This window comes from Eurytemora carolleeae, unplaced genomic scaffold, assembly GCF_000591075.1.
Source record: "Eurytemora carolleeae unplaced genomic scaffold, Eaff_2.0 scaffold867, whole genome shotgun sequence".
NCBI lineage: Eukaryota > Metazoa > Arthropoda > Copepoda > Calanoida > Temoridae > Eurytemora > Eurytemora carolleeae.
In genome coordinates this window covers 100796-114855 of record NW_019396753.1, presented here as the reverse complement: position 1 = coordinate 114855, position 14060 = coordinate 100796, and the positions used below count along the sequence as shown (strand labels likewise).

The 14060-nt window shown below is 32.2% G+C and overlaps 1 protein-coding gene and 1 long non-coding RNA gene across 3 annotated transcripts; both read left to right on the top strand.

Annotated features, from left to right (window-relative positions):
- Positions 1 to 1182: 1182 nt before the first annotated feature.
- LOC111708238 (uncharacterized) lies at positions 1183 to 10130 on the top strand. The gene is made up of 9 exons (XM_023481547.1): positions 1183 to 1426; positions 3857 to 3979; positions 4610 to 4641; positions 4981 to 5070; positions 5244 to 5297; positions 5433 to 5495; positions 7583 to 7677; positions 8928 to 8999; positions 9981 to 10130. The coding sequence occupies exons 1-9, from the start codon at positions 1283 to 1285 to the stop codon at positions 10097 to 10099; spliced, it is 792 nt and encodes a 263-aa protein (XP_023337315.1). The 5' UTR covers positions 1183 to 1282; the 3' UTR covers positions 10100 to 10130.
- A 1526-nt stretch (positions 10131 to 11656) lies between these two features.
- Positions 11657 to 13788, top strand: LOC111708249 (uncharacterized). 2 transcript variants are annotated; one of them, XR_002766610.1, is made up of 3 exons: positions 11657 to 11755; positions 12176 to 12238; positions 13682 to 13788. It is a non-coding gene; the product is annotated as an uncharacterized LOC111708249 (long non-coding RNA). The 2 variants fall into 2 exon arrangements; XR_002766611.1 differs by lacking the exon at positions 13682 to 13788 and adding an exon at positions 13589 to 13624.
- The last annotated feature ends 272 nt before the right edge of the window (positions 13789 to 14060 follow it).

Below are 14060 nucleotides of genomic sequence, written 5' to 3'. Positions count from 1 at the left end.
CCATGCGCGGTGCTGCAAAAACATTTCCCCATGCGCAGGGCTACAAAAAATGTTTCCCCCTGTTCTGACATTTGTCTGTATTAATTTTTAGAAATATTTGAGATAAATGGATTAAGGTTTCTATTGATAACCCGTTAATCCAGATGAGTTAAGGGTTTAAGGATTAACTTTTCTAAATCTAGTTCCCACCTTAACTCCTTTAGACAATACAAGAACTCAATTAAAGAACTCGCTAGCTCGTGAGTAATATTCACCGACTAACGGTTACTAGGGTGCGCCGCAGGAATCTGACCGATAAACTAGAGCAGCCTCTGGGGGGATTTATCTTGACGGACCACTGTCAGTCTAACTGTCTCAGGCTGAAATGAAAGAATTACTATTCCTCCCACCTCTTCCTTCATCTTCTTGGTTCCCTCTGTCCTCCCTTTCTCCTCTTCTTGTTCTTATTCTTGTTCAAATTCTTCTTGTGGAACCAGTGTACAGTGATCTTCTTGTTAGGAACGGAAATATCGTTGAAAAACGTGAAAAATAACGAAAACTTTAGATATTTCGTAAAAAGAATAATAAAAAAGAATACCTGTGCATTATTAAAGGCTATTTTTTTTATTATTATTATATTGACTTTTTAAAAGTTGTCATTTACAAATTATACTTTTTAAGAAGTTTTATTTACGAAAAGATTGAACGTCACAGCTTTGGTTTAGTCTCAGTGGTTTCTATTTAAAGATTTACCGTGCGAATTCTCTGCAGTTCTTTTACATAGGGCCTTACCTTTAATCCTGTACCTGATAAGATATTTAAGATAACGTCGTTTTAAGATATTTAAGATAACGTTTTTTAAGATATTTAAGGTAACGTCGTTTTAAGATATTTAAGATAACGTCGTTTTAAGATATTTAAGATAACCTCGTTTTAAGATATTTAAGATAACCTTGTTTTAAGATGTCTAAGATACCTTGTTTTAAGATATTTAAGATAACGTCGTTTCAAGATATTTAAGATAACTGCGTTTTAAGATATTTAAGATAACGTTGTTTTAAGATATTTAAGATAACGTCGTTTTAAGATGTTTAAGATAACGTCGTTTTAAGATGTTTAAAATAAATTACTTTGTTTTAAGATATTTAAGATAGCCTTGATTAAGATATTTAAGATAAAAAATTTCGTTTTAAGATATTTCACTTAACTTACACAAATCGAGTTCAAGAATTGTTAGAACTAGTTTTTGCCATTAGGCTTGTATGATTAAGAAAACGGAGCAGTATTATTAAAATTCTTAAACATGGCGCGAAGCGTCCTTGGTGCAGCTTTTGTTCTATACAAATATTCACAACTTCAAACAACTGATGTTTCCAGGAAAGCAGAAAGTGAAGAATTAATTTTACTTTCAGGAAAATTTTGTTCTTTCAACGACAACATTTCTCAGGTTTTAGAAACAAAACAAAACAAAAAGATTTCTCATTTTTTCGCAAGATGTAATTAAAAAAGCCCATCTTTAAAATTAACTTTTAACACAATCAAAAAAAAATTTCTTTGACATGAATGTCTTTTGTATCATGAATAATTGCATTTATAAAGAACAAAACTTGTTTTTTTTGTCATAAAAATTTAATTCCACTTTTAGTTTAGCTTTTAGTTTTCAAAGAACAGAGGGGTTTGACTCTAAAAATTTACATTCAATCTTAAAGCAGATATCGTATCTATGTAATAAAATAGGGACTGCATATTCGGTATCTAACTCATGGAACAGGAACTGTATCCTCTGTAGCTATATAATGGAACAGGAACTGTATCCTCATTATCTATATAATGGAACAGGAACTGTATCCTAAGTATCTAGACCATGGAACAGGCACTGTATATTCTGTATCTAAATCATTTAACAGGAACTGTATCCTCTGTATCTATATAATGGAACAGGAACTGTATCTTCTGTATCTATATAATGGAACAGGAACTGTATCCTCAGTATCTATATAATGGAACAGGAACTGTATAATCTGTATCTAAATCATGGAATAAGAACTGTATCCTCTGTATCTAGATCATGGAACAGGAACTGTATCCTCTGTATCTATATGATGGGACAGGAGCCGTATCCTCTGAATCTATATGATGGAACAGGAACCGTACCTCTGTATCTAGACCATGGAACAGGCACTGTATATTCTGTATCTAAATCATTTAACAGGAACTGTATCCTCTGTATCTATATAATGGAACAGGAACTGTATCCTCTGTATCTAGATCATGGAACAGGAATTGTATCCTCTGTATTTATGTAATGGAACAGGAACTGTATTCTCTGTATCTACATAATGAACAGGAACTGTATCCTCTGTATCTACACTGTCTTTCTAATGGTTTGTCTTTTTTAAACCGCTCTACATTAATAAAAACACAAAGTTAAATTGTTTATATTTTACATTTTTGAATCTACAGGTTGGGACATTTAAGAAAACATATCAATAATCTCTATTCATTATCCCTTTGTGCTTGCTCAAGCTCTGCTCAAATTGATCTCCTTTCATCTGAGAACAGGCTGTAGTGATCTTATAGTGCTCGGCACCGTATGTGATGAACAGCCTTCTTCATATCTTCTGATTCCAGAGACTCTTTAAAGGACTCCACAGTTTGTTTCAGGAGGTGATGAACAGCTCTCTGTACATCTTTTGATTCCAGAGACTGTGCAAAGGACTCCACATGCTCTGCAGTCTGTTTCTGGTCGTCATTATTTGTTTGAGGAACCCTTTTAAGTTTTTCTAATCCAATACTCCAGCACCAGTAGTCCAAAGGCGACAAATCTGGACTCTTTGCTGGCCTGATTTGTCATTCGACTTTTAAATCTGTTGTTTAATCCCCCTATTAGCAGAGCTTAAAAGGGTTCCTCATACAAATAATGACGACCAGAAACAGACTGCAGAGCATGTGGAGTCCTTTGCACAGTCTCTGGAATCAAAAGATGTACAGAAAGCCGTTCATCACCTCCGGCGCCGAGCACTGTGGCCTGTTTTCAAAGGATTGGTGCTCAATATAAGTAGAGCTTGAGCAAGCATAAAGTGATTATGATTGGAGATAATTAATTTGTTTTTTCAAATGTCCCAAACTGTAGAATTCAAAAATAGAAGATTCAAACAATTTAACTTTGTGTTTATTATTGTAAATATCGATTTAAAAAAGACATTAGAAAGACACTGTAGATCATGGAACAGGAACGGTATCCTCTGTATCTATATAATGGAACAGGAACTGTATCCTCTGTATCTATATCAGTGAACATGAACTTTATCCTCTTTATCTATATCATGGAACAGGAACTGTTTCCTCTGTATCTGGGTAGACCAGGGAACAGGAACTGTATCCTCTGTATCTGGGTAGACCAGGGAACAGGAACTGTATCCTCTGTATCTTGGTAGATCATGGAAAAGGAACTGCTTCCTCTGTATCTAGGTAGACCATGGAACAGGAACTGTATCCTCTGTATCTAGGTAGACCATAGAACAGGAACTTTATCCTCTGTATCTAGGTAGGTCATGGAACAGGAACTGTATCCTCTGCATATTTAGTTCATGGAACAGGAACTGTATCCTCTGCATATTTAGTTCATGGAACAGGAACTGTATCCTCTGTATCTAGGTAGATCATGGAACAGGAACTGTATCCTCTGCATATTTAGTTCATTGAACATGAACTGTATCCTCTGCATATATAGTTCCTGGAACAGGAACTGTATCCTCTGAATATATAGTTTATGGAACTGGAACTGTATCTTCTGCATATATAGTTCATGGAACAGGAACTGTATCCTCTGTATCTAGGTATACCATGGAACAGGAACTGTATCCTCTGTATCTAGGTGGACCATGGAACAGGACGAATAGTTCTCCCTGCTGAAGGGTTTAATATGCTTGAGAAGCTGTGTTATATCCTAGACGAGATCAAATATATCTTTGTAGAAAAACCTAAATTTCAAGGAAAGGTGATTAAAATACATAACAACACATTTGGTTTCCATTATTCAGAAATAAAAGTCCATTTTTGAAATGGAATGATTCGGAGAATTTGTCCGTAAAGCGGAATTCTGGATGTAATGGAAACCGGAAAATTTTTGGTTTCCATCCGTACCCGAAAAAAATCCGATTTCCATCCTATAAAACGGAAAAATTTTGCGGATTCTCGAAAAAAAACAGTTCTGGAAATGATTATAATGGAAATAGGGAAAAATTCTGGATCATTTCCGTGTAGAACTCGTAAACCAGAATTCCAGTGAAGAGCCTCAAATTACGACTATGAAAGTTTTTAAACCAGCAATTTTTTATTTACAAAAATCATTCTGATGTCAGAAAGGTTATGTTAAAAATTTATTTCTCTTTTGACAAGGTAATCTCAATGATGTTTTAAATTGTTTATGTCAATTTTTTTTCGATATTGTTTTTCTTTTTAAGCCCATAAAAGTCATTAAAATGTATATAACAATAACATAATAACAGCCATAATTCTGCATAAACAAAAATATTTTTTTACATTTCCGTTGTTAATCTCCATTCCCCCATCTCATATTCTGTAGATGGTGCTTGACATTTCTATGAATAATTTAAATATGCTTAAGGTGAAGAGATTTGCAGATTTCAACTCAATCAGGTTGAATTTTATTTAATGTATTTCAGAAAGAACAGAATTTTAAAATTATCTTGATTTGAAAATGATTTAATAATCTTATCAATGAAATAATCAATATGTAAAGTCGTTAAAAAGGAATTTATTCTTGGCAACAAACTTTTCAAATCCCTATATCTTTGCAACCCGATAGTTTAAACCTTTGATATTTTTGATCCAACAGAATTAATAGTTGGAAATGATCTACAACATTGAGTTGCTCAGGATAAAGGTAATAGAAAATTTGAGCTCGTGGCAAAGACTCAATTCATTTCAATTAATTTTTAAATTAATATTTTCAAAAAAGTTTACTTTTATCTGTAGTTCAATTTATCCTGGGACGTTTTGGTGCGGTCGTGGGAATCTAATCAACGGAACTATGGGAGCAATCGGACTTCTTGGATCTTTAGACAGGTTAGAATGATAAAGATAAAAGTTTTAACGGATCTATTGGAGCAATCGGACTTCTTGCTGGCCAGCTGTTGTCGGGATCATAAATTTTATCTTTTTCTCAGCTGTTGTCGAGATCATGAATTTTATCTTTTTCTCAGCTGTTGTCGGGATCATGAATTTTATCTTTTTCTCAGCTGTTGTCGGGATCATGACCAGTGTGCTGACAATCTAGAGTTTGGGGAGTGCAGGTGATTTTTTTTAAAATTTATTTTCCCCTGATTACTTTAAATTTAACTTTTCAGTATTTTTCATATTTTTTTTGTAATTTTTTCAATTTTCTCATATAAATGGTTTTTTAAATTTGTTTATTCTTAATTTTGTAGATATGGATTGTGCAACCTGAGTCCTATAACTGTATCACACTGTGCTTGTGATTCACAATTCAGGTAAAAAACTATTTATTCCAGAAAACTTTTAACTTTTTAAAAATTAACTATAAAAAGTAGGTATTGCTCTTATACTATAAGTGTAAAGAAGAAGTAGTTGAACCAGCTCTACCTAGTTCAATCACTTTTAACAATCTCTATATATTTCTCTGATTCTAAAATGTTTGCAGTAGTATTCTTTTGTAGACCTTTTTAAACTGCCGGTCAAAATAGTCAAAGTTTGAAGTATTAAAAGTTGCAAAGATAAAGATATGATTAGAGATTGTGGCAAGTAATCAGCAGTCGGCATTTATATCAATACAATGAAGACGACTTTTATATTTAATGTTTTGATTTCCAACAAGATTTTTTAGAAATTACAAGTTTATAAGGCTCAGTAACATTTTGCGTAGTACAAGTTCGCCTAGTACACTTTCGCCTAGTACATGTTTTCCTACTAACATTTTGCCTAGATAACATTTTGCCTAGAAAAAATTTTGCCTAGACACAGTTTGCCTAGACAACATTTTGCCTAGATAACATTAGAAGGTAATTTTCGCCTAGATAATTCACTAATTTTTTTCAAAAATTTCTAAAGTTCCTCTTTTTTCTCAAGAAATTCAATTAAAAGAAAAAAATGTATTATAATAATGTTTACAAATTTTTTCTTAAAGGGCACTATTATTATTATTATTAACATTCAACCTATGGTCAAAGAATCATGATCCTCAAGGACAATGATTCTCCGAGCTCTAGCTCGCTGGAGATCATGAGCCAGCATTTTCAGATAATCAGTTTTAGGCATTGTAGCAAAAGCTACTACCACCAGTTTAACCCTCTGTTTTGCATCCTTGGCTCTCTGCTTTCTGCCTGTATTATCAGCCATATCCTGGCCAACTGAATTAGAAAGAAATGCGCGTCTTGCATCAGCATCTTGTTTGACAAACTGGTCCTGAATGTGCCAAACATTTGGACTGTACCCAGACAATAAATTCCAGATACGATTAAAGGATTCCAGCATATTGTTTGTTTCCATTCCATCCTCTAAAACTGTGCCGTACTGGTTCCAAATACAGGGCGGGAACAATGCTCTCCTCCCACCCCGTTTTTCAATCCAAGTCTGTGAATAGTAGTACCCAAAACGATAATTGTGAAATATTTACAGTAAAAATTGCGTATTTTTTTGTTCCAAAAGCTGGTTAAATATAATTTGAAGAATTTTATCTAGGCAAAATGTTATCCAGGCGAAATGTTATCTAGGCAAACTGTGTCTAGGCAAAATGTTGTCTAGGCGAACTTGAACTAGGCGAACATGTACTCGGCGAAGGTGTACTAGGCAAAATGTTACTGAGCCCAAGAGTAAACAAAGAGAATCTGTTAATTGACAGCTCATCTTTGCTTCCATGTTTATGTGTATCCATCCTGGTTTAAAGGTCGATAAAAATCGAAATTGAAATCGTCTTCATTGTATTTAGGGTTGTTAATCGTTTTTGAAAACGAACGTTAAATAATCGTTTATGTTTCGGTTTTCAATCGTTTTAAAAAACTATCGTTTCTTTTTGAACTTTTAAAAAGCGAATAACGATCGTTTTCAAAAACGATTTGCGACCGTTTTTTATACGATTGTTTTTAAAAAAATGATCACTTCTGAAAAAAACGATCGTCGTTAATAATTGCTAACGAAGGGTTGTCGTTAACGATCGTTAACGTAACGACGAACGTTATAAAAACGGTCGTTTTTGGAAAAAATATCGTTTTTGAAAAAACATGACATGCAACTTAATTGAATGTCGTTTTACACGAAATTAAACAGTTGTGGGGAAGATAAAACTTCCTGATATTTTCTTAAAAACTACTCAATGATAAGTACAGATGACCGTCAGGTCAGTTTCCTCTCTTACCGATCGTTAACGACTGGTTGTCGTTAATAATTGTTAACTAAGGTTCGTCGTTATCGATCATTAACGAAACAACGAGTTTTATAGAAACGATCGTTTTCGATTTTTCGTCGTCGTTTTCATAACAAAACGATCGTTTTTCAAAAAAAATGAAAACGTTAACATCCCTAATTGTATTGACTATACGACGACGACTGTATACTATTTTAGGGAATGTTTGTTGAATGCTAATGTAGATGAACATATCGCCAATGTTGGATACATCTTTTTCAACATTCTCAGACCTAAATGTTTCAGATTTAAAAGTAACTTTTAATTTTTTTATTTTACGATAATTTAATTAATATGACCATTCCAAGAAATGCATTTTGATTTACAATAAAATATTAATAAATAACAAAAAAAAATTGATGATATTAGTTTTTAGCAATATTTTTTGAAAAATGATAATTAGAATATTTGTCTGACATATAAAACGCTAAAAATATTTGTTGCTTGTCTGTGCTGCAGAGTTTAACTGGGAAATTGTGAATCATAGATGGCATTTTCTAGAATTGAATCAGCAGCCCCATTTCTGAATAAATAGGATTCAAAATATACTTTGCGACCTTCATCATTTTCAGAATTTACTACTTTGCAACCTTCATCATTTTCAGAATTTACTACTTTGCGACCTTCATCATTTTCAGTATTTACTAAAGAATATAAATGAAAGTTTTTCAAAAGTTTAAAATATGGATCAAAATATGTAAATATGGATCAAAATATGTAAATATGGATCAAAATATGTAAATATTTGGTGTTTAGAATATTTCAACTTAATACCCTGTTAAATCATGCGTTTTTTAGCATACGAACGGTAGTGTTACTTTTTTGAAATTATCTTTTTCATATTTTAAAGTCTGAAAATTTTCTTTTAATTACATTTGCCAGATAAATGTTTAAGTTTAAATTATAAATTGAAATTAAAATGGCGTTCTGGATATTCAGGTCGGATTTACTGAAAAGTGATAATGTACTGTACAGTAAGAACCAGAAAACTGTGAAATAAGACGATACTTATAAGTTACATCGCAAATAGTATCACTAGTAACTTATTAAATCACATATTAAGTTATTAAGTTTACTCTGCACAATTGCTGTGTCTAATTTTTATTGGACTTTTTAAAGACACACACTGATTCTCAAAGTCGTCTTCCTTTTCCAGAGTTTTTGGGTTTCCCAAAGTTTTTGGAATGATAAAGATGAACTTGAAGTAGTAGTTGAACATTTATCTTGCTTTTCACTTAATCCAGAGCTATTGAGGCATTTAAAGTTTACACTGGAAGGTAACCAGAGGCCGAATTTAAAGATTTTGAGACGAGTCTCAAATTTGAGACGCGGCTCAAACATGGTTGGTTCCACTTGAAATTGTATATTTAGCGTTTCGAGATTTGAGCTAGCTGGCTCAATTGGAACCGGTTTTAGGCGGTTCAGAGACGCGGTTTAAATTCTTTAAATTCGGCCTGTATAATTTTTTCTAAATATCCCTGCACGACCTTCTCTCTGTATTTAGGAAACATGCCCCGAGGCAGGTCATATATAGGACAAGAGCAGACCAGGGTTGACCGGAAGGTTAAATCTCAAGGTATAAAAAAAAACAGTTTAAAAGCATAATTTCAAGTGACCCTCCATGCAAAGATGGCAATGCCCGATTTACAAACCTAATCTAATCTGATAATTTGGAAGATATTGTCGTTTTTCTAGGTTTAACAGTGTTTTTATTTTGTAATTCCTTTATGTTTTCCTTGTGTAGAAACACTGTTTTCCAATTCATAACATTGATTTACATTTCATACTGAACTAAGCTTTTAAGGGTACCCTTGTTAATCGGGCATATTCAAGAATATAATAAAAGGACAGTTATTTCAGAGGTGTACGCATCTTTTGTACTGCAGTGTACTGCCTCTGGGCGGTAATGTAAACACAGGACGGATGTCGAAGCCTGACATGGGATCCATATTTTACTTAAAAAATCATTGAAATATTGTGGTCATAGGAAACTATTTTGTATATTATCAAAATTATCAAAATGTAATGCTTTTATACTCCTTGGATACTAAGCGAACACTGAATGCATCTATTCTTGTTTACAAATTCCGCCCAGAGAGAACTGGTTTCAATAAGTATGCAGATTATACGCAACTGCAATTAACTTTCCTTGCATTAGTACCTTGGGTAAAGTCATCTTGACTATACCCATTAGTCATTATAAATTAGGTCCAAACTTTTTGAAATCTTAGAAAACCCGAATGCGTTTCCGGGATCTCAAAATTTCGCTGAACATAGATCCTGAATGCTCTGAGAAATTGCATTAATTTTCAAGACGGGGTCAACTTTGATCCGTCGCAACGCCTTGCAGTCTTCGATTTTAACTCATTAACTCAATCAAACTTGTAGCCCTAGACATGTTATTGTTATGACTAGGAAGCACTTGTTTTCTGGCTAACATTTAAAAGGAGTTATTGAGAAAATGCTGAAAGATGTTTGCTTGAAGTTGAGAGATTGCAATATTTAAATCACAGGAATTAATGACAGTTTTCTAGAAAAACTAAAAACTTGATTTTAGATTGGGAAGTTGCAATGGAGGCTTACCTTGATACATCCGAGTTCCTTCCTGATTTTATAGTTCGGATGTCAACTGTGCGGACACGTCTGGACAAATATATTGCTCAGGTAAAGACTTGAATATCATCCAGACAGAACAAACAGAAATATGAAGACGACATTTTAAAATTGATGTCTTCTGGTTTGTTCTCACACTTTTGTGTCTTGTTGTTATTTTTATAATATTGTCAATCAATCCCTTCGAACCTTGCTCAAATTGCTTCAAGCCTATCATACCACTTAAAAATGTTCCCCAAGGAATTGAATCTTTGACACAAACTCTGATTTTCTAATCCATCATCGGAAACCAATGTTGTAGACCTTAGATAATTCAAACAATAAATTCCGTTCGATCAAATAACAAGAGTTTGTGAACTCAAAGGTTACATCAATAGGCTCATTGGACTATATATTATGATTTTAATTATTCATGTTTAGGATTTAAAAAATTGATCATAATGACACTGGATTTGCGAAATTCACAAACATTTGCTAAACTTGAAACTATGAAATTTAATCATTAAGAAATTGTGGAAATTTTAGTGTTTACAATATTTATGAAAATAAAAAATAATTTTATGCAAAACTATATTTTGAATTTATTCATTTATTTCAAACTTTATTGCATTTCCCTTTGAACTGTATGAATGCAAAGAAAAATGTTGAAGCTTAAAGAAAGAAAATATGTATCTTTACTCTAAAAGGAATTAAGTTCCTCCCACAAGCTCTGATTTTTTAATCCCTATATCTCTTTCACCCGATGCCGTAAACCTTTGATATTTCAAACTAAAAATTCTGTTGGATCAAATATTCTAAGTTTGAAATATCAAACATTTAAACCATCAGATTTGAAAGATTTGGGGATTAGACATTTTCAGTTTGGGTCAAAAACTCAATTACTTTGTTTTCTCCTGCACTCTTATTTTTGACCCTTGAAATTCCCTGGCTTTTTATGTTTTAAGAAAAATTAATTTAAAAATGTAATGCTGTTAATTGCAAAAAACAACCGTTAACGGCAGAATAATTTCTGTTAACACCATTAATAAAATTGAGATCGTTAACTAACGTACGGTAACTTTAAAAACGGAAAATACCGTTAACGAAAAGAACGTTCCGTTCCTGTAAAACTAACGGCTACATAAAATGTCTTTATTTTTTAACGGTAACTAACCGTTAACGAAACGGTTAGGAAAAGGTGGAACGTGCCCAGCCATAGTGACTGGTAGGATATAGAACGGTCCAAAGACCGGTCGGTGAAAATTGTTGAAAACATTGAACATTTCCATGACCAATGAGAAGCACCATTTTTTGTAACAACTTTTAAAAAGCTTTTTTCGCGGTATATTTTTGCGATAAATTTTGCTTTATGTTATTCAAATATGACTTATTTTTCGCTAAAGTTTACAAAAGTGTTTGTGATAATCATCAAATAATATATTTTACTTATTTTAATACAAATTTTAACAACAAAATGTGGTTTTTTTTCGTTTATTATAAAAATCGAAATGACGGTTCGAAAATACTTTTCACAGAGATTGTTTCGGAAAAACATAAAAAAATGAAATCCTTCTTTTAAAACATCAAAACAACTGTTGATTCGCATTTTTATATTTTCAAATGTATAACGTACATTTGAAATTCAGGTGTTCATTTTTGTTCCTTGTTGCACTCCGAGGCAGGATGTAGATATCTTCATAACAAGAACATTTTTACTTTCTTAGCAGACAACTTAAAAAGGTCGTATTTTTAACAAAATGTTTTTAAATCGTTTTTCTTAAAAGTCGAAATTTGACATTTAAAACGTCGCAGTTTTCAGCAAATGAAGACACTGAGAACGAAAATAGTTTAGCAGGCAGACAAATGTCAAGGAAGCTTAGTTTTGGCCACAAACTCCAACTTTCTAATTTTTGGTGTAATCCTTTGATATTTCAAACTGAAATGAAACCGAAATGAAAGTTTGAACTATCAAAGTGGGTTGCCAAGACATAGAGATTAGAAAATATAAATTTGTGGTAAAACTCAATTCCTTCTGTTTATAAATTCTGACAACTTAAAAAGGGCATAATCGCAATAACAATCGGAAAAACAAACTTTTTTGATCGAGGTAGAGTCAGTATAAATGATGACAGTCCCTTTAAAATATTTGTTTATTTAAAGAATGATTGAGCAGAATGAGAGATTCTCAAACCGTCTAGCAAACCTCGCCTACCAACTCTCAAGGTACTAAATAATAAAAATTCTATATATTTATATTTATATTTATATTTATATATATATTTCTTTATATTAATTTGTTCTATATACAATTGCACTTTAAACGACGTTTTTCCGCTAGGTGTCTTTGCCACGTGTGATCATTCAAACCATCGAGAGCAGAGACACCTGGCGGCCAACTATTTCGGCGTTTTAATTAAAATTAAAAATTTTATGAAATATTAACTAAATATGAATACGTCGAAAATAATCGATGACTTCAGGTTGTATTATCTGAATGACTTTTTAAAAAATAAATAGATTTCTTTACGGTCCGAGTTGTATATTTGCAACTCTCTGAATTTGTATGGACGCTACGTTCTTTGCTTTGAGTCTTTTTTAACAATTTTCTCCTTATAGACGCAACAGATAGAAGTAAGATTAGTAGCGATCTAAAGCGATTATTTTTCACCGTAAGCCTATACACCTCTTTCATTTTTCGCGAACACACCCTTTAATTTGATTGTTTCTATTTTCATTTTTTATTCATTTTATTTCTAGAGAATGAAATAATGCCATTATTTCCATTTTATTTAGAAAATGCAAATCGATCCATCTTAGGGTTTTTATTACTTTGACCTTTTTTGAAATAAGAACTATTTATTATAGACGAATTATTATTACAAAAGAATTGCTTCTTTCACGATATTTCTTCTGAATTGTTAAGATTCGTTTAGAGGAATATGAAACCAAAATAAAACAGAACCAACGTAAAGGGAGTGTTTGCGAAAAATGAAATAGGGTTATAGGCTTACGGCAAAAAATAAGCGCTTTAGATCACTACTAATCTTACTTCTATCTTTTGAGTCTAAAAGGAGAAAATTGTTAAAACGACTCATACCGCAGAACGTAGTTTCCATACAAATTAAGAAAGTCCCAACATTCAACTCGGATTGTAAAATAATCATAATAATTCGGTATGAGTCGTTTTTAACAATTTTCTCCTTATAGACGTAACAAATCCAAAGTGCTTATTTTTAGCCGTAAGCCTGTACCCCCTTTCATTTTTCGCGAACACTCCCCTTTTTATATTAAATAAAAGTTTTTTTTTAATGAAAATTCCCTTTTTATCATATTGCTTCTCTTTCTAAGCTTAGCACCTTAGACGAAGTTAGACTAAGCCTCATTCTTATGCAGTGTTCTCTCTCTCTAGTTTTATCAAGTTGTTTTTACAACACTTCGACTCTTCTTCAATCTTTAATAAAACTAAAATTGGATTTTCAGATCTTTTCTCCCACTTTCATGAAGGACAATTTACTTCTCATCATCATCAATTTCTTCAACAAATATATTAATCCATTTTTATATATTTTTCAGATCATTTCTCCCACTTTTATGAAGGACAATTCACTTCTCATCATCATCAATTTCTTCAACAAATATATTAATCCATTTTTATATATTTTTCAGATCATTTCTCCCACTTTCATGAAGTACAATTCCTTCTCATCATCATCAATTTCTTCAACAAATATATTAATCCATTTTTATATATTTTTCCGTCTTTTATTTTTTTCTTGAACTTATATCTATGTAAAAATTTGTTTTAACATTTGAAATAAAGAATTTTTAAGCAGTTTATTTAAGTTTTTTCGTGAAACCTAATAAAGCTGCAGTTAAACCCAGAGCTTAGAAGACATCGAAAGCTTTTATAACGACCTTATATTTATGATATATCGATGTCTCAAAAGTTAAACATATGAAATTCATCATCTCCATTCTGGAGACTTTCTAAATTTTCTAGAGAAGAGGAAAAATGTTGTGCACAAAGCGTGAAGAAATTTTTTAA

What these genes read in the sequence shown, in the direction of transcription:
- LOC111708238 (XM_023481547.1), top strand. Translation starts at nt 1,283, where the DNA reads ATGGCGCGAAGCGTCCTTGGTGCAGCTTTTGTTCTATACAAATATTCA. An exon ending in CTAGAGTTTGGGGAGTGCAG is followed by an intron (nt 5,298 to 5,432) that starts GTGATTTTTTTT and finishes TTAATTTTGTAG; the next exon opens with ATATGGATTGTGCAACCTGA. An exon ending in GCTTGTGATTCACAATTCAG is followed by an intron (nt 5,496 to 7,582) that starts GTAAAAAACTAT and finishes ATACTATTTTAG; the next exon opens with GGAATGTTTGTTGAATGCTA.